General features: G+C 40.1%; 1 protein-coding gene across 4 annotated transcripts; it reads right to left on the reverse strand.

The window, feature by feature from the left end:
* Window positions 1-4,337: 4,337 nt before the first annotated feature.
* SVBP (small vasohibin binding protein) lies at window positions 4,338-10,373 on the reverse strand. 4 transcript variants are annotated; one of them, XM_059897727.1, is made up of 3 exons: window positions 10,322-10,373; window positions 9,470-9,619; window positions 4,338-4,764 (listed from the first exon to the last, which is right to left on the reverse strand). In XM_059897727.1, the coding sequence occupies exons 2-3, from the start codon at window positions 9,581-9,583 to the stop codon at window positions 4,678-4,680; spliced, it is 201 nt and encodes a 66-aa protein (XP_059753710.1). In that variant the 5' UTR covers window positions 9,584-9,619; window positions 10,322-10,373; the 3' UTR covers window positions 4,338-4,677. The 4 variants fall into 4 exon arrangements, with proteins under 4 accessions (XP_059753710.1, XP_059753697.1, XP_059753702.1 ...); XM_059897714.1 differs by having other exon boundaries at window positions 9,470-9,644; window positions 10,322-10,363; XM_059897719.1 differs by lacking the exon at window positions 10,322-10,373 and adding an exon at window positions 9,938-10,143.
* Window positions 10,374-18,169: the final 7,796 nt, after the last annotated feature.

Below are 18,169 nucleotides of genomic sequence, written 5' to 3' on the forward strand. Positions count from 1 at the left end.
GGAAATGAGTGAAACCCTTCAGAGTTGGTATAGCCTCCACCTTGGTCCTGCCTGAATGTAATTACTCCAGTGGTGAGGTGGGGCTTACTAATGCGTTTCTTAAATTTACAGACTCTGGCTCTGTAGAGCAGAGCTGATAGCAGGACAATCACGTTGCCCAATTTGTGTGTAGGATTTTGTAACTTAAAATTCCATATTTCCACAATCAAAGCTTCTGACTTTTGCTTTGTTTAGAGATTAGACACATTGGCATCTTGAGGGCATCGTCTGGTCTCCGGGATCTCATTATGTGTTCTTTTCCTAAGCTCTACAATACTAAACTCTAGATATTCAAAGGGCATTTCATATTCTAAAATCCAAATTGAATAGAAGTAAAATTGTATGGAGCCCTAAAGTGGCACCTCACAAAGAACTCAGGCCCACTGAAAGCCATGCCCCCGGCACTGCCTCTGGACTTTCCACCTCCAGGTGGTGAACCAGATTATTGGCTAGTTCTGCCCCTTCCTCAACTAGGGCACCAGAGCCCCTTTACCTCAGGTCTAACTTCTTGAAGTTTGCAGAACAAAGTATATGGCAAATATGCATTAAATCTAAAATTAAACGAAAAATAAAAGTCCAATGAAGTCCACATTGCTATGATTTGACTCTAAAGGAACAGACAGCACCCTCCTCTTCTCCATGGCTTTCTGTTTGTACCTCTGTTATATCATTTGTGTTTTTTTCATGGTTAGATGAATATGTCTGTTTCCCACTAGATTTTAAGCTCCTTCAGTTTACATTTTCATATTTCTGCTGCCTACCACAGTGCCCCACACTCAAAAACATTTACTTTGTTGATGAATTGATTTGGTTGTGCATTCTAGTGAGTTATATACAAGGTTACTATAATGTAGTAAGAATCTTACAGATATACATGGGCTCAGACATTTCAGTGTGATGTCCTTCAATGCTGAACCCTCATTTCACTGATGCTATCCTTCATCAAAATATTTTAGGAACTCCAGGTTGAGAAATGTCTTCACATAAGCTCTTAGAGGCCAGCACCTAGCACAGTGCCTGGACATAGTAGGTACTCAAAAAAATACTTATTTTACTCTGAACCAACCAAATTTAGTCCAAAAACCTAATACTCAATATTAGCCAATGATGTCCTCTTCTTAAACCAAAACCACATCAGCTATCAGATTTGGCCTCAAATGATTTTGGGCTATATCTAAAACTTGAACTACATTCAAAGGAAAAAGATGCAATTCTGAAAGAGGATTTCCATGTCCATTTTGAGCCATAGCAGCAGAGCTAAAATAAATATGTAGACTCCCAAGAGGACTGCTTTGAACGGGAAAATACACATTTGATTGTATAAATTGTACTTTGTTTATAACAATAATAATCATACTACATTGCCTCAAAAAAAAGTTTAGGTTAGCAATATGAAGATAGTTATAGGTCAGCTAAGAGCCTCTTGACTTAACAGAGGGACATGTGCTTCCTTCTACCTATATGAAAGTAAGGCTACACTTCTACTCTGGCTCTGGGGTCTCAGGATGCTAATGCTAACCATTCAATGTCTTTACTTCCTTAGTCAGGAATCAAAATAAAAAATAGAACTAAAATAGAACATGTTATAAGATTAAATAAATAAATAAAATAAAATATTTTAACATATAACAGATCTTAGGAACAAGTGGGAAGGCCAAGACTTAAAAAACATACTTCTCAAGCATCTTTTCTGATAACAATGGTATGAAACTAGAAATCAACTACAAGAAGAAAGGTGGGGGAAAAAATCACAAATATGTGGAGACTGAACAACATGCTACTGAACAACTATTGGGTCAACAAAGAAATCAAAGGAAAAATAAAAATTATCTGAAGACAAATGAAAGTGAAATTTTGACATACCAAAACCTATGAGATGCACCAAAAGTGGTACTAAGAGGGAAGTTTATAGTAATACAGGCCTACCTCAAGAAACAAGAAAAATCTCAAACACTCTAACCTTACACCTGAAGGAACTAGAAAAAGAAGAACAAATAAAGCCCAAAGTCTGCTGAAGGAAGGAAATATTAAAGATCAGAGCAGAAATAAATGAAATAGAGACTGAAAAGACAATAGAAAAGATCAGTGAAACTAAGAGCTGGTTCTCTGAAAGATAAACAAAACTGACAAACTATTAGCTAGACTCACTAAGAAAAAAAGAGAGAAGGTAATGATAAATAAACTCAGAAATGAGAGAGGAGAAATAACAACAGATACCACAGAAATACAAAGGATCAGAAGAGAATATCATGATCAGCTATACATCAACAAACTGGACAACCTAGAAAGAATGGACAATTTCTTAGAATCATATAGTCTTCCAAGAGTGAATCATGAAGAAACAAAATCTGAATAGATCAATCACTGGTGCAGAGATTGAAACAGTAATCAACAGCCTCCCCCAAAACAAAATTCCAGGGCCAGATGGCTTCACAGGTGAATTCTACAAAACATTCAAAGAAGAATTAATACCTATCCTTCTCAAACTATTCCAAAAAATAGTTGAAAAGGAGGGAACGCTTCCTAACTATTTTACAAGGCCCACATCACCCTAATACCAAAACCAGACAAAGAAAACACAAAAAAAGAAAATTACAGACCAGTATCACTACTGAACATAGAAGCAAAAATCCTCAACAGAATATTGGCCAACCAAATACAACAATACATTAAGGATCACACACCATGATCAAGTGGGATTTATCCCAGGGATGCCAGGATGGTTCAACATCCACAAAGCAATCAATGTGCTACACCACATTAACAAAATGAAGTATGAAAACCATATGATCATCTCAATAGATGCAGAAAAAGCATTTGACAAGATTCAACACCAATTTATGATAAAAACTCTCAATAAAGTGGGTATGGAAGGAATGTACCTTGACATATTAAAGTACATATATGACAAACCCACAGCTAACATTATACTCAATGGTGAAAAACTGAAAGCTGAAACAAAAGCTTCATGAAACAATATCCTTACCACATGTGATATTTTACAATCTGTTCTATTACTTCATTAAAAAGAAAAGCTGGTCACAATTTATTCAACTGATTTTACAACCACCTACAGTTTGCAATACTAACACTTCTCTAGGATGAACTATATCCAGGGCTGCGACATGTTAATACAAGCAGTTCCCAACTAAGGATCAGAATCTTTCCAACCAATGCTCATATATTAATTGGTTATTTGAAATTTGAAACATATCCCATGAAGTAAGGTAGTTGGGAAGGGAAGTAATATTTACTGAGTAGTTATTACATACATTATCTTACTTATTTCTCAATGAATGATCTTGAGAAGAAGAAAATATTATTCCATTACACAGATGGGAGAAGAGTGAGGCTTGGAGAGGTCAATAACTTATCCAATGCAGTAAAAAGGGCACTTGACCCCAAGTCATCTGACTCCAAAAACTGCTCTTTCTAGCATACTAATACATCATTTCCTTAGGTTTATGATGACAGCTTACTCCAAACCCCCATTTCTCCAAAACACAAAACTGAAAAATCCACATTCAACCCAAATTCAGTAGGATACTATAGAACCTAATTACTACTTATGGGGATAATCTATGTAGAGGTAATCCTTGACTATAATTTAGGCTCTCAAAACACATTCTCCACAGGGATAGCAAGTTCCTTAACTCCGCAGTTTATTCCTAAAACGAGCACAGCAATGGGAACAGAATTCTCAGTGACTTCAGAGCGGCAGGGAGACAAAGGAGATGGGAATTGCTGGGGATATTCCCAGCACCACTAGGGAAAATACAGGTATTTCCAGTGTGGAGAGTAATGGAGGTGGCAGTGTTGGCTCTTGTGCCCTCGCTAAGCGATCTGCCTCATTTCCATATGTGTTCTGCTTCTAGGCCTGATAAAGTGAAAGATGAAAATGAAAAATAAAAAAACAAAAACTAAAATGAAAAACCAAAAGCGCCTCACTCCCCTCCCCCTGCTGGTGCAAGCTTGCCACTAGCTGTCCACATTCATAGGGTGACAGGAATCCTATCTTCAAGCCTCTATACCTGAGTTGTGGCTCATCTGGGGGCAGAGGCCACATATTTATACCCGTGTGGCTAAAAACATAGGGTCTGTAGGGTCTGCAGAGCTTTGGGCCCAGGAAGAATGAAATCTGGAAGCAGCCATGTTCGCTCTCTCCTCTCCTCTCCGCTCTCCTCCTGAGGGAGAGAGGGTCCCCTCTGCTCACCTCAACTTTGCCTGCCTAGTACGTTCTTTTGGACTCCACCTTCTATGGCTAGGCACCCCGACGCTAAAGTACGAGCAAACAAACATCTTATTAGTATTTTATTTGTAGCTTTGGAGATTTACAGTTTCACAGGACACACTCATTTTTTTTCAAAAAATAGAAAAAGTTAAAAAAAAAGAAAAAAAATAATCTATTGTCTTGGAAGAATAGAACAAGTCTCTTCAGCAAGCAATGGGCCAATTCAGGTCGGAGGAACTAGTGAAGTAAGTTAGATAGAGGAAGTTCCAATTTATCCAGTTTTAGGAATAACACAAAATGTCTTCTTGTCCAGTTGTGTAAGGCTCCAAATGGGCCATCTCAGCTTAAGACTGGTAACACACAAACAAAGCCTGCAGGGTCCCATCAAGTGTGAAGGCAGGGGTAGCTCACTCTCCAGGAGGCTGCATCTGTTTACAGAACTCATCAAACTGCTGCTGCTCCAGTTCTGTCATGACTCTGTTGAGGGCATAGATCTGAACGGGAGAAAAGATGTGTTAGCAGTGGAGGCAAATGCTCAGTGTATCTTCAGACACAGAGGCTGTGTCATCTGAAAATGCCAGAACTGCACTGGTAACGCAGGGGCAGGAGAGGTAGACAGTAACTCCACTGGGGAATCAGGTAAGAAGCAGTGAGGCAGGTGGCTGATCATCAGGCCTTTAAAGGATCGGTAGGATTTGAACAGGTAGAGATTGGGGAAAGGACATAGGTGATGGGGGAGTGGATATTATGATTAAATAAATATAATGGAAAAGTACAGCATTAGTTCTGGAAACTTCAAGTATGCTAATATGAAAGATATCATGGAATGGCGTTTGGGGAGCTGGAGAAAGCAAGAAAAGTATGTTAGGGCCTTATATGCCATGCCAAGGAATCTGGACTTTATCGGGCTGACTCTGGAGAGAGAAGCGTGCAGGGAAGCTACTTGATTATATCTGTGCTTTGAGAAAGAAAACTGGAGACCATGTGAGGGATGGATGGAGTCAGGGCGGAGAGATTATAGGCATTAGGAGCCACCTATTACAATGGTCCGGGAGGAGGTAGTAGGAACACGACCCAGGGCAGGCAGTGGGGTGGAAAGAAAACTGTGAGAGACATTCTAAGGTGAAAGGCAGGGTGTCTACCTTATTGCTCACCTTGCAGTAATCAATTAATCCACCAAGGAACCAGAAACAACATAACACTTCCACATTTGTATAGAAGAAAAAAAAGAAGGGCCATGTTTGTGTGTAGGGGATAAAACTTGAGTAATCAAAAAGAAGGGAAAAAAACCTGAGACGTGAGACAAATAGAAAATTACAAAATAAGAGCAGAAATGAATGAAAAAGCAACCAAATGTACAATAGAGAGGATCACCAAAACTGCAAGATGGTTCCTTGAAAATACTAAAGAAAACCCTGCAAACCTCTGACAAGACAGGTCGAGATAAGAAGGGAGAAGGCACAAACGAACATTATTAGAATTTAAAAGAAGCCGTAATTACTGATATAAGGAGATTAAAACAAAACTTACGAACTTTGTGTCAATAAGTTTGAAAACTTAAATGATCAAAACTGACTAAATAGAAAGCTTGAATAATCCTACAATCTTTTTTTTTTCCAATTTTAAAAAATTTTGATAAGATTCTATAATCTTGGGACTTCCCTGGTGGCGTAGTGGTTAAGAATCTGCCTGCCAATGCAGGGGACATGGGTTCGAGCCCTGGTCAGGGAAGATCCCACATGCCACGGAGCAACTAAGCCTGTGCACCACAACTACTGAGCCTGTGCTCTAGAGCCCACGAGCCACAACTACTGAGTCCATGCGCCACAATTACTGAAGCCTACACGCCTAGAGCCTGTGCTCTGAAACAAGAGAAGCCACCGCAATGAGAAGCCCGTGCACCACAACAAAGAGTAGCCCCTGCTCGCCACAACTAGAGAAAGCCCGCGCACAGCAACAAAGACCCAACGCAGTCAAAAATACATAAAAAAAAAAAAAAAAAGATTCTATAATCTTTAAGTAAAACGGAATTCCACACAGTGATGAAAATAGTCTCAAACAACAACACAAATGATTCTCAAAAAGCATAATACTGATAGTTAAAATGGTCAAGTTTTATGTATGTTTTACCATAAAACAAACAAATAAATAAATAAATCTGCATGGTTAAAAAAAAAAAAAAAGATGCTGAGTGAAGAGAACCAGGCACGGAATATGGTAACATATATAAAGTTCAGAAACATGCAAAACTAGACAATATATTGTTATGCTATATTATTTAGGGGTACGCACAGAAATAGTAAATTAATACAGAACAGCAAGGGAGTGATTAGCATGAAATTAAGGACCGAGGGTACTGCTAGTGGGAAGGCTGGGGACATGACCAGAGTGAGGCCTGAAGAGCTTCTAAGTTACTGGTCATGTTCTATTTCTGTAGTTGGGTGTTTGTTTTATTCATCTTCTTTAAGTGCACAAACACATTTTATATATATTATTTATATGTATTATATAATTAAGAATATATTAAGTACGAATATACTTAATATATTAAGTATTATAAGTATTAAGTATTATGTATTAAGAATATATTAAGTAATACATTAAGCAGAGAAAGAAGAGACTCAAAATGGGTCAAGGGTCCAAGCCAAGGAATGAGACTTTCAAGGAGAAGATCACCAACAGTGCCAAATGCTGCTTCAGCTGCCAAATGGGCCTCTGTTCCCATTCACCCCTCCCATCTCTCCTTCTCATCTCACTTTCTGGAATGTGGCATCTATACAGAACTGAAGGGAAACTGTGTCTCTGCCTCCCCACAAGGGCTCTTGTCACATTCCTATCTTAGGAAACTGCATTCCAGGCAACACAGACAAAACAGCAAGGCAACTGTGGGGCAAAGCAGGGAGCAGGGGAGAAAGTCGAAAGACCTGTTGAGATGGCAGTCCTGCCCCTCAATGCCTTACTACCTAGGAATTCTGGACATGACACTTCACTTGAAATGAGGATAATACTTTCTACCTCACAAGGTCATGTATGTTGTATCCCCCTTCCTTATTGCAGGAAGGATTTACAAAGGTGAGAGTGGGAGCAACAATAATACACCCTGGTGTGAGGATTACATGCGGTGATGCATGTGCCTGGCACATCTGAGGAGCTCAAGAAGTGCCAGCTGCAACGACAGTGCAAGTCCAGGATGACATCTTGGCAAATCAGCACAATTCAACTTCAAGTCCGCACAATGAAAACACAGTGACTCCTGATAACAATCAATCGCTGCCATTTTTGAGTGCTTTCTCTGGGCCAGGCACTGTGCTTTACATACAACATTCCTATTCCTTACAACAATCTTGTGTGATTGATGTTATCCTCATTTTACCAAAAAGGAACTGAAGAGCTGCGGTTCAGAGAGGTTAAGTATCTCGTCCAGGGTGACTTGGGAAGAACTGGAATTTATGGAGGAGTTGGGGTTTGAAGTCAGACAAGTAAGTGTAACCTGTGCAACCTCACCGGCAGGGCGTCAGTAAACACATGAACAATGTCCCCAACAACATTATCGCTGCAGTGTGCACAGAGGACAGTTTCCCAGGGCTGTTTTACAGCAGCCCTCCAACTTTCACCAAAGCGCTGAGCAGTAAAACCGTCTGGGGGCCTGCGTCCAGGTGAGGATGGGGAGGTGAAGGAAAGAGGGGCACAATCTGTTAGAACCCAGGTCCACAGCTCTCAGACAGTCTGCCTTAATCCAAAGGCAGATTTCAGTTTATGGATTAATTTCAAACACACTATTAAGTTTACTTATTATGTTTATGTCGGCCTCCCCCACTGAATGCATGCTCCACAAAGGCAGGGACTCCTCTGTTCCTACAACAGTGCCTGGCATGTCGTAGCAGTTCAATATTGTGAGTGAATGGATCAGATTAACAAAAATTTAAAGTCTGACACTATTAAGCATTGGAAAAGAAGTGAGGAATGAGAACTCTCTCACACTGATAATGCAGGTGCAAACTTGTACAATCTCTCTGAAAACAATTTGGCAACATCTAGTAAACTTGAAAATGTACCCAATAATTCTACTTCTAGTTATATACGCCCTTCAGGAATTCCAGCACAGGTGCCCAAGGAGACATCTAAAAGTTTTTCACTACAGCATTGGTTGTAACAGCAAAAAAAAAAAACCCCTATAAATTATTTAAACATCCGTTACTGGAGGACAGGGTAAATATACTAAAATGATTCATAAACTAGACTACTATTAGCAGTGATGAGGAATAAACTAGATTCTTACATTAACATGAATAGTTCTAAAAAACATGAACAAAATGCAAAATAAAACACGTGGAATTAGTTTAATGTAAGATTTTAAAACACAAAAGAACATTTTATATTGTTCAAAAATATCTACTAATACTTGAGTGTAAAAGTATAAAAAAAAATGGTGGTTGCCCATAGGGAGGGGAAAAGGAAATGGAGAAAGGGGACTTCAAATTTTTATGTAATTTTTATTTATCTTATTTAAAAAAGACTCCAGGCAAATATGACAAAATGTTAAACACTACCAATCTGGGGTGCTGAGTACCCAGGTGTTTGTTATAATATTCTGCTTTTCTGTATTTTTAAATTTCTAAAAAAAAAAAAGAAAAGAAACAAGCAAAAGCAAAAGAAATAGAAAGAGGGAAAAGACTGCAGTAAGCTTTTTCCTGATATTAAATGCTAAAATAAAATATTCATGTAAATAGTCAGGTTGATTTTTAAGTGCAGACTGAACAAAGGAACACAGTGTTGGGTGTAGAGCTTGGGCCTCTACTTCCCAATTAGGAGAAGCAACTCTCCAGGCCAAATCCAGAACATTTGTACTAGGGTGTCTGACACTTGCTCTCTCTCACTCCCTTACAGGACCCCTCCCTTACATGTCCCTTCTCTTTTTCCTTTCTTCCTTCCCTCAGGTCCTACCACAAAAGCTCTGCGCCAGGAGTCATCTGGAGACTATCTGGTACTGGTCGGGGTTCTGACACTTGGCATGTGACTCTGGGCTGCCACCTCACCATGTGAACCTCAGTGATCTCCTCTGGAAACCTGGGAGAACACCTGTTTTGGCTGGATTGGCTGGAGGCAGGTAGGGCTCCCCGTCACAGCTCTCCTCTCTCGTATCTCTCTATACCGGCATCTCCAGCAGACTACAGGTATACAGGCCCTCCTTACTCTCACCTCTGCTCTCTGTCTTTGCTTCAGCTCCTGCTGGGCTGATTTCTGCTTGGCCTTCTCAACTCTGCTGACGGCCTCTTTAACTTTGGATTTTTCTTTACGTGCAGGTGGATCCATGACTTGGCTTCTGTGTACTTCTTAGTCAGCTCTGACCTGGATGGTACAGAAGAAGGCGGATCTAAAAACAAAAAAAGAACGAACGAACGAACTTCCATTCACTAATGCCCTACCTCATCCCCTTCCTTTGGCAGGGGAGGCAGAGGGGCCCGGGGGAAAGGGCGCTGCATTGGAGGAGTACGACCTGAGTCCCACTGCCACCACCTCGCTGGGTGTCTCTAGGCAAATCTCCTCCCCACTCTGAGCTTTAGTTTTCTCCGTCTGCACAATGGGACAACAGTCCATCCCCTGGCCCCCTCCCACGAGCTGCCGTGTGAGCACCAAATGCGAAGAGCCCGGTGAACGGTTTCCTACACTGTAGCGCGCTGCATCCAGCGTGGGACTGCCAGAATTACGAGGACACCGCGGCCCAGAGGGACCGACCGGCCGCGGTCTCGAAGCGGGTTGGCGGGGAGCCCAAGCCTCGCGCGGCCGCCAGCCTCCGGACCAGGGCTTTCCCACCTCTACCCTCCCAGAAGGTTACGGCCCGCTCGGCCCGAGGGGCCCGCCCTCCGCCACCGCCCCGCCCGGGCCCAAGCCCGGCCCCAGGAGAGCTCCCCTCCCGCCGCCGCCCACTCCCGCTGCAAAACGGCGGCTGGAGGCGAGCGGCGCTCGGGAGTCGGGGCTTTCCCTCCCGGGCCTCGGGACTCGGACAAGGGCCCAAGGGGGAACCCCCGGGGAACCCCCGCCTTCCCCTACCTCCCAGCCTGCAGCACAAGCCTGCCGCGCCTCGGATTGGGCGGGGCCGGGAGGCGGTGGGCGGGCCGGCGCGGCGAGGCCCCGCCCACAGGAAGGGCCGCGCGTGCGCAGAGAACGTGTCTGGACGCCCCGCATCGGTGCTGGAGCTGGGGCTGGGGCTGGGGCTGGGGCACGGGCAGGGGCAGGGGCAGGGGCAGGGGCAGGGGGAGGGGGAGGAGGAGGGACAGGGGCGGGGGCGGGTGAGTGGGTACCAGTAACAAAAGCTTTTCCCGGGAATACTTTCTGGGACAGACGCTAGGCTTTGAAAGGTGAGATCTGAAACCTGGGACTAGAATTGTAACTCTCTGAGCCTCAGTTTTCAATTCGGAAAGTAGGGATGATGATTGCCGCCTTCTTTTTTTTTTTTTTTTTAATATAATTAAGACAGTAAACATGGTCTATTTTTGCTTCTTTCCAGTAGAATACATTTGATCACTTTTTTTTTTTATACAGCAGGTTCTTATTAGTCATCAATTTTATACACATCAGTGTATACATGTCAATCTCAATCGCCCGATTGCCGCCTTCTTGATTCAGAAGCTTGTTAGAAAGATCAAGTGAGCTCCTGTTTGCCACAGTGCTTTGAAAAGGGAAATCGTGATGGAAGTATAAATAGCCAATATAAACAAAGAGAAATGTTCAAGTTCACTGATAATCGATAATTTTAAAATTACAATTTTATAACTATTTACAATAATTTTACAAATTGAAATAGCTGGCTATCATTTTTCATTTATTAGATAATCAAGGATTGGACAAAATGGTAGATAAGTACTTTGACGGCAGAAATCTTGTACAGTCTAATAATAACAATGACAATAATAACCACCTCTCTTCTGGACTTATATTATAGGCACTGTTCACAGAGCTTCACATTTATTAACTCATGTATTCCTCATAATAAGTACATATAATAATGTAAATATATAATAATATACTATTATTGTCCCCATTTTACAAATAAGGGAACAGAGGCACAGAGAGTTTGTGACTTGTCCAAGGTCACACAGCTAGTAAGTGCCCTAGCAAGTATTTCAGCTAGGATTTAGGATAGGACAATGGCCTATCCAAAAGAAAATGTGTTCAAGCCCACTCCTTTTGTTCCTCTAAGGATTGGGCAAGAATTGAAACAAAGGATGGATTCTAAGCAACAGCGAAAGTGTAGCCCAGATGGACACTTATATTTTCAGTCAAAGTGTAAATTCTCACAACCTTTTGGGAAGCCAGTTTAGCACTGCATTTCAAAAGCCTTGAAAATGAACACGACCCCACAAAAAGACAAATACTGCATTATTCCATTTCTATGAGATATCTAAAGTAGTCAAACTCTTAGTAGAATGGTGATTGCCAGGGGCTGGGGGGAGGGGAAAAGGGAATTGTTCAATGGATATAGAGTTTCAGTTTTGCAAGATGAAAAAGTCCTAGAGATCAGCTGCACAACAATATGCATATAGTTAATACCACTGTACTGCACACTTAAAAATAATTAAGATGGTAAACCTACCTAAGGAGGTAAAAGACCTGTACTGGAAAACTATAAGACACTGATGAAAGAAATAAGACACAAACCGTTGGAAAGATGTACCCTGTTGTTCATGGATTGGAAGAATTAATATTGTTAAAATGATCATTCTACCAAAGGCAATCCACAGATTCAGTGCAATCCCTATCACAATACTAAGGGCATTTTTCACAGAACTAGAACAAATAATTTTAATATCTGTATGGAAACAAAAAAGAGCCCAAATAGTTAAAACAACGTTGAGAAAGGAGAACAGAGCTGGAGGAATCATGCGCCCTGACTTCAGACTATACTACAAAGCTGCAGTAATCAAAACAGTATGGTACTGGCACAAAAACAGACACATAGATCAATGGAAGAGTATACAGAGCCCAGAAATAAACCCATGCACTTATGGTCAATTAATCTACAACCAAGGAGGCAAGAATACACAATGGAGAAAAGACAGTGTCTTCAATAAGTGGTGCTGGGAAAACTGGACAGCTTCACGTAAAACAATGAAATTAGAATATTCTCCAATGCCATATACAAAAATAAACTCAAAATGGATTAAAGACCTAAATGTAAGACCACAAACAATAAAACTCCTGGAGGAAAACATAGGCATAACATCTTTGACATAAATTGTAGCAATATTTTTTTGGATCTGTCTCCTAAAGCAAACGAAATAAAAGCAACAACAAACAAATGGAAAATAATTAAACTTAAAAGCTTTTGCATAGCAAAGGAAACCATCAACTGAATGGGAGAAAATATTTTCAAATGATATGTTCAATAAAGTGTTAATATCCAAAATATATAAACAGCTCATACACTCAATATCAAAAAACCAAACAACCCAGTCAAAAAAATGGGCAGAAGACCTGAATAGACATTTTTCCAAAGAAGACATACAGATGGCCAACAGGCACATGAAAAGATGCTCAACATCATTAATCATCAGAGAAATGCAAATTAAAACCACAATGAGATATCATCTCACACCTGTCAGAATGGCTATCATCAAAAAGACACAAATAAAAAATGTTGGTGAGGATGTGGAGAAAAGGGAACCCTTGTACACTGTTGGTGGAAATGTAAATTGGTGCAGCCACTGTGGAAAACAGTATGGAGTTTTCTCAAAAAACTGAAAATAGAACTACCATATGACCCAGCAATTCCACTCCTGGGTATATATCCAAAGAAAACGAAAACTCTAATTCGAAAAGGTACATGCACCCCAATGTTCATAGTGTCATTACTTACAATTGCCAAGACATGGAAGCAACCTAAGTGTCCATCAACAAATGAATGGTGGGGCTTCCCTGGTGGCGCAGTGGTTGAGAGTCTGCCTGCCAATGCAGGGGACACGGGTTCGAGCCCTGGTCTGGGAAGATCCCACGTGCCGTGGAGTAGCTGGGCCCGTGAGCCACAATTACTGAGCCTGCGCGTCTGGAGCTTGTGCTCCGCAACAAGAGAGGCCGCGATAGTGAGAGGCCCGCGCACCGCGATGAAGAGTGGCCCCCGCTTGCCACAACTAGAGAGGGCCCTCGCACAGAAACGAGGACCCAACACAGCCATAAATAAATAAAAATTTAAAAAATAATAATAAAAATAATAAAATAAAATAAATTTAAAAAAAAAAAAACAAAAAACAAATGAATGGTTAAACAAGATGTGTTATTTATATATACAATGAAATATTACTCAGCCATAAAAAGGAATGAAATTTTGCCATTTGCAGCAATATGGATGGACTTGGAGGGTATTATACTAAGTGAAATAAGTCAGACAGAGAAAGACAAATACTGTATAATATCACTTATATGTGGAATCTAACAAATAAAACAAACTAATGTAGTGACTATAACAAAAAAGGAACAGACTCACAAAATAGAGAACAAACTAGTGGTAACCAGTGGGGAGGGGCGAGATAGGGGTAAGGGATTAATAGGTACAAACTATAAATAAGCTACAAGGATGTATTGTACAACACAGGGAATACAGTCAGTATTTTGTAGTAACTATAAATGGAATATAACCTTTATAAATTGTGAATCACTATATTTTACACCTATAACATGTAATATTGTACATCAATTATATTTCCATTAAAAATTTTTTTTAAAGCTTAAGATGGTAAATTTTATGTTATGTGGGGTTTTTTTTAACCACATTGAAAAAAAAATAAGCACAGCTTTGACTCAGCAACTACACTTTTAAGTTATCCTAACTAAATAATCAGAGATGGTGCTATTCCTAAGAGTAAAAAACCAAAACAACGAAAATATTTATAAATGGGGTCAATTAAATAAATTATAGGATAGCTATAATAGGATTCTATGCAGTCATTAAAATGACATAGAAGAATTTTTTATGTAATAAAATGTTTTTATTTTAATAAATGAAAAAGTTACAAAGAGGCATATACAACATAGTCACAATATTTGTTTTATTGTTTCAGAAAAGATTATTATATACACATGAAAAAGAGACTGGATGGAAACACACCAAATTGCAAGTTGAAATTAAGAATGGAGATTATTTTTATCTTCTTTGTGCTTTTCTATATTTTCCAAAATTTCTACAATGAACATTTAAACTTTAGCAAGATTTATACTTTCTTTTACATTTTTGTTACATTGTACACTTTATAAAGTTCATATAAGCTCTGGATTAGATTACAGCTGGAGACAGGGCAAGGACTTTGGAAGGCTTTACAAAGCCAACAGAAACAGACTGGATATAGGGTATTAAGTAGTGGAAAAGCCAAACTGGAAGATTGGAAAAAGAGTGGAGCCACTGATAAAAGTGAAGGTATGATGAGTTGGCTTGGGAAAGGATGAGGAAGAGGATAAGTCAGAGGTGTGTGAGTGTGTGTGTGTGTGTGTATGTGTGTGAGAGAGAGAGAGAAAGAGGGAGAGAGAGACAAAGAGAGACAGAGACAGAGAGACAGAGACAGAGAGAGCTAGTTTACACTTCCAGGTGGCAATAGCAAGAAGAGTTGTCCAATAAGTATAGGGCTGCAGAAAATCACAGGTGTGTAGATACTGGTTTGGGATTCTTCATCAGGAAGGTGAAGGCTGGAGCCAGGAGGAAGTGAAAGTCCCCTCTCTGTTCTTCCTCCATGAGTTTATGATCTCTCTTTCTCTCTCTCTCGACTATCAACAGACTCTTGGCCAGTCTACAAAATTCCCTGTTTGATTGAGTCAGTGTTTACATGAATATAACTATTCCTAAGAGTAAAAAAGAATATTTTTACAGTGTATACTGTACTAAGATTACATTCACTTTATTAAACAACTCTAAACAACTCTACAACTCTTTTTTTCCTGGAGTCAAAAATTGCCTATTTTTTTCATTTGTGTAATTATCTATGCATCTACTGTTAATTATTCCATAAACTCTCCATCAGGACTATAAAACGTCTTTCTATCTGGTCACATGAATCCGATACTTTTCAACTTTTTTTTTTCCCTTAGAGACATTCTTCCTTAGGCCTATCCTCCTCTCGCTCCAACCTGTCGTCTTGGCTTTGCTATCCAACTGTTGTCCTGAGACTTCCCATAACCACATTCTGGGGACTTGCATCTCCTCTCCTGTGCCAAATCCCCTGTCTCCTGGATATTCCTATTTGTGGCTTATTCTCTCATTTTGGAGGAGCTCATTCCCCAGTAATTTCCCCAGAATAAGTTCATGGGAGGTACATTTTTGAGACCCTGCTTGTCTAAAGATGGCTTTATTTTGCTCTCACACTTGATTGACAGTTTGGCGGGGTACAGAGTTCCAGGTTGGAAATCATTTTCCCTCAGAATTTTAAAGGCATTGATCCACTGTTATCTAGCTTCTCATGTGGCTAGACTCTTGAGAAGTCTGATTTATTCTGATTTCCGTTACTTCTTATGTAATGTTTGTTTGTTCACTTGTTTCTGGAAGCTTTTAGGACATATATTTTTCCTTTATCCTTGATGTTTCGAACCTTCATCATGATAAGTAATAATAATGTAAGGCTATTTCATTCATTGCTCTAGGTACTCAGGGGTCCCTTTCAATCAGGAAACATACAGTCTTCAATTCTGGGAAATTTTCTCTCTGTTAGATTCCCTTGTTTTTTTCATCATTTTCCTCTCATTTTCCATCCCTTGGTTTTGTTTATTCTAACTTTATAAGAGATTTTTTAGTAGTTACATTTTTATGTATGCATGTATGTATTTATTTACTTGGCTGTGCCGGGTCTTAGTTGCGGCATGCGGGATCTTTTAGTTGTGGCATGCAAGCTCTTAGTTGTGGTGTGCGGGATCTAGTTCCCTGACCAGGGATCGAACCCGGGCCCCCTGCACTGTGAGTGTGGAATCTTAACCACTGGACCACCAGGGAAGTCTGTATGAGAGATTTTTCTGAAATTTATCCTGTAGTTTTTCTGTTGAATTTGTTCATTTCTGTCATAAAATTTTAATTTCCAAGTGTTTTTCCTGGTTCCCTGACTTTCCTTTTGGTAGCCTCTTGCTTTTGTGTTGTGGATTCAGGATCTTCTCTTATTTCATGTTTCTGAGGATATCAGTTGTAGTTTTCTGCAATTTTCTTCCACTTCCTAGATTGTCTCTTGTTGTTTATTTTGGTCTCTAGCTTTCAAGTTAGAGACTTTCCTCAGATAATAATACTAGCTACAATTTATTGGGTGTAAAGCACAGTTCTAAGTATTTTACATGTTTTAACTAATTTAATCCTTACACCCAATGAGTGAGTTACCATTCTCATCCTCAATTTACCAAAAAGGTAGAAACTACTGTGTATAAAATAAATAAGCTACAGGATATATTGTACAGCACAGGGAATAGAGCCTATACTTAATAATAACCATAAATGGAATATAACCTTTTAAAAAAGTGGTTTATTTATTGTTCTGGTGTATGAGACTATGATAAAATTCTAAAAAGTCAATTTTCCTGAAAAAATCAAGAAAAGTGAAAAAAAAATTTACTAGTAAGGAGAATTCCTTGCTAGTCCAGTGGTTAGGGCTCTGAGTTTCCATTGCAGGGGGCATGGGTTCCACACCTGGTCGGGGAACTAAGATCCCGCATGCCACATGGCGCAGCCAGAAAAAAAATTTTACTAGTAAGGAAACTGGGACACAGAAAGGTTAAGGCTCTCATTCAGGTCACACAGCTCAGAAGTGGACCTGAATCTAAACAAACCTGTAGCTTTCCAGTTTCAGAAATCTGAGGGATAGAGAAATAAATTAAATGTTACCGCAAGAACGCAACTGGCCAAATCCAGAATGCAGGACATTGTACAAGACAATTTACCAACAATCAAGGGTGTAAGGAAAACTTTTTTTAAAAAATAATTAATTAATTAATGTAATTCATTTTTGGCTGCGTGGGGTCTTTGTTGCTGCACGTGGGCTTTCTCTGGTTGTGGCAAGCAGGGGGTACTCTTTGCTGCAGTGCATGGGCTTCTCATTGCGTGCCTTCTTTTGTTGTGAAGCATGGGCTCTAGGTGTGCGGGCACGCGGACTCAGTAGTTGTGGCTCGAGGGACCTGGAGTGCAGGCTCAGTAGTTGTGGTGCACGGGCTTAGTTGCTCTGCGGCATGTGGGATCTTCCCAGACCAGGGATCGAACCCATGTCCCCTGCATTGGCAGGCGGATTCTTAACCACTGCGCCACCAGGGAAGTCCCTGGTTATCCTTTTTAAATATAGCAGCTTGTACATGTCAATTCCAAATTCCCTAACTATCCCTTATCTCTACCCTTCCCCCTGTGGTAACCATAAGTTCATTCTCTAAGTCTGTGAGTCCATTTCTGTTTTGTAAATACGTTCATTTGTATAATTTTTTTTTAGATTCTGCATATAAGCGATATCATACGATATTTCTCTTTCTCTGTCTGACTTACTTCACTCAGTATGACAATCCATGTTGTCTAGTGTGTCCATCCATGTTGCCGCAAATAGCATTATTTCATTCTTTTTTATTGCTGAGTAATATTCCATTGTATATATATATACCACATCTTCTTTATCCATTCATCTGCTGGTGGACATTTACGTTTCTTCCATGTCTTGGCTATTGTAAATAGTGCTGCTATGAACACTGAAGTGCATGTATCTTTTCAAATTATAGTTTTCTCTGGATATATGCCCAGGAGTGGGATTGCTGGATCATATGGCAACTCTATTTTTAGTTTTTTAAGGACCCTCCATACAGCTTTCCATAGTGGCTGCACCAACTTACATTCCCCCAACAGTGTAGGAGGCTTCCCTGGAAAAGGAGCATTTCAATCACCTCAGATAATTGTGGATATTTTTT

The sequence above is a fragment of the Balaenoptera ricei genome, chromosome 1 (genome assembly GCF_028023285.1).
Source record: "Balaenoptera ricei isolate mBalRic1 chromosome 1, mBalRic1.hap2, whole genome shotgun sequence".
Lineage (NCBI taxonomy): Eukaryota > Metazoa > Chordata > Mammalia > Artiodactyla > Balaenopteridae > Balaenoptera > Balaenoptera ricei.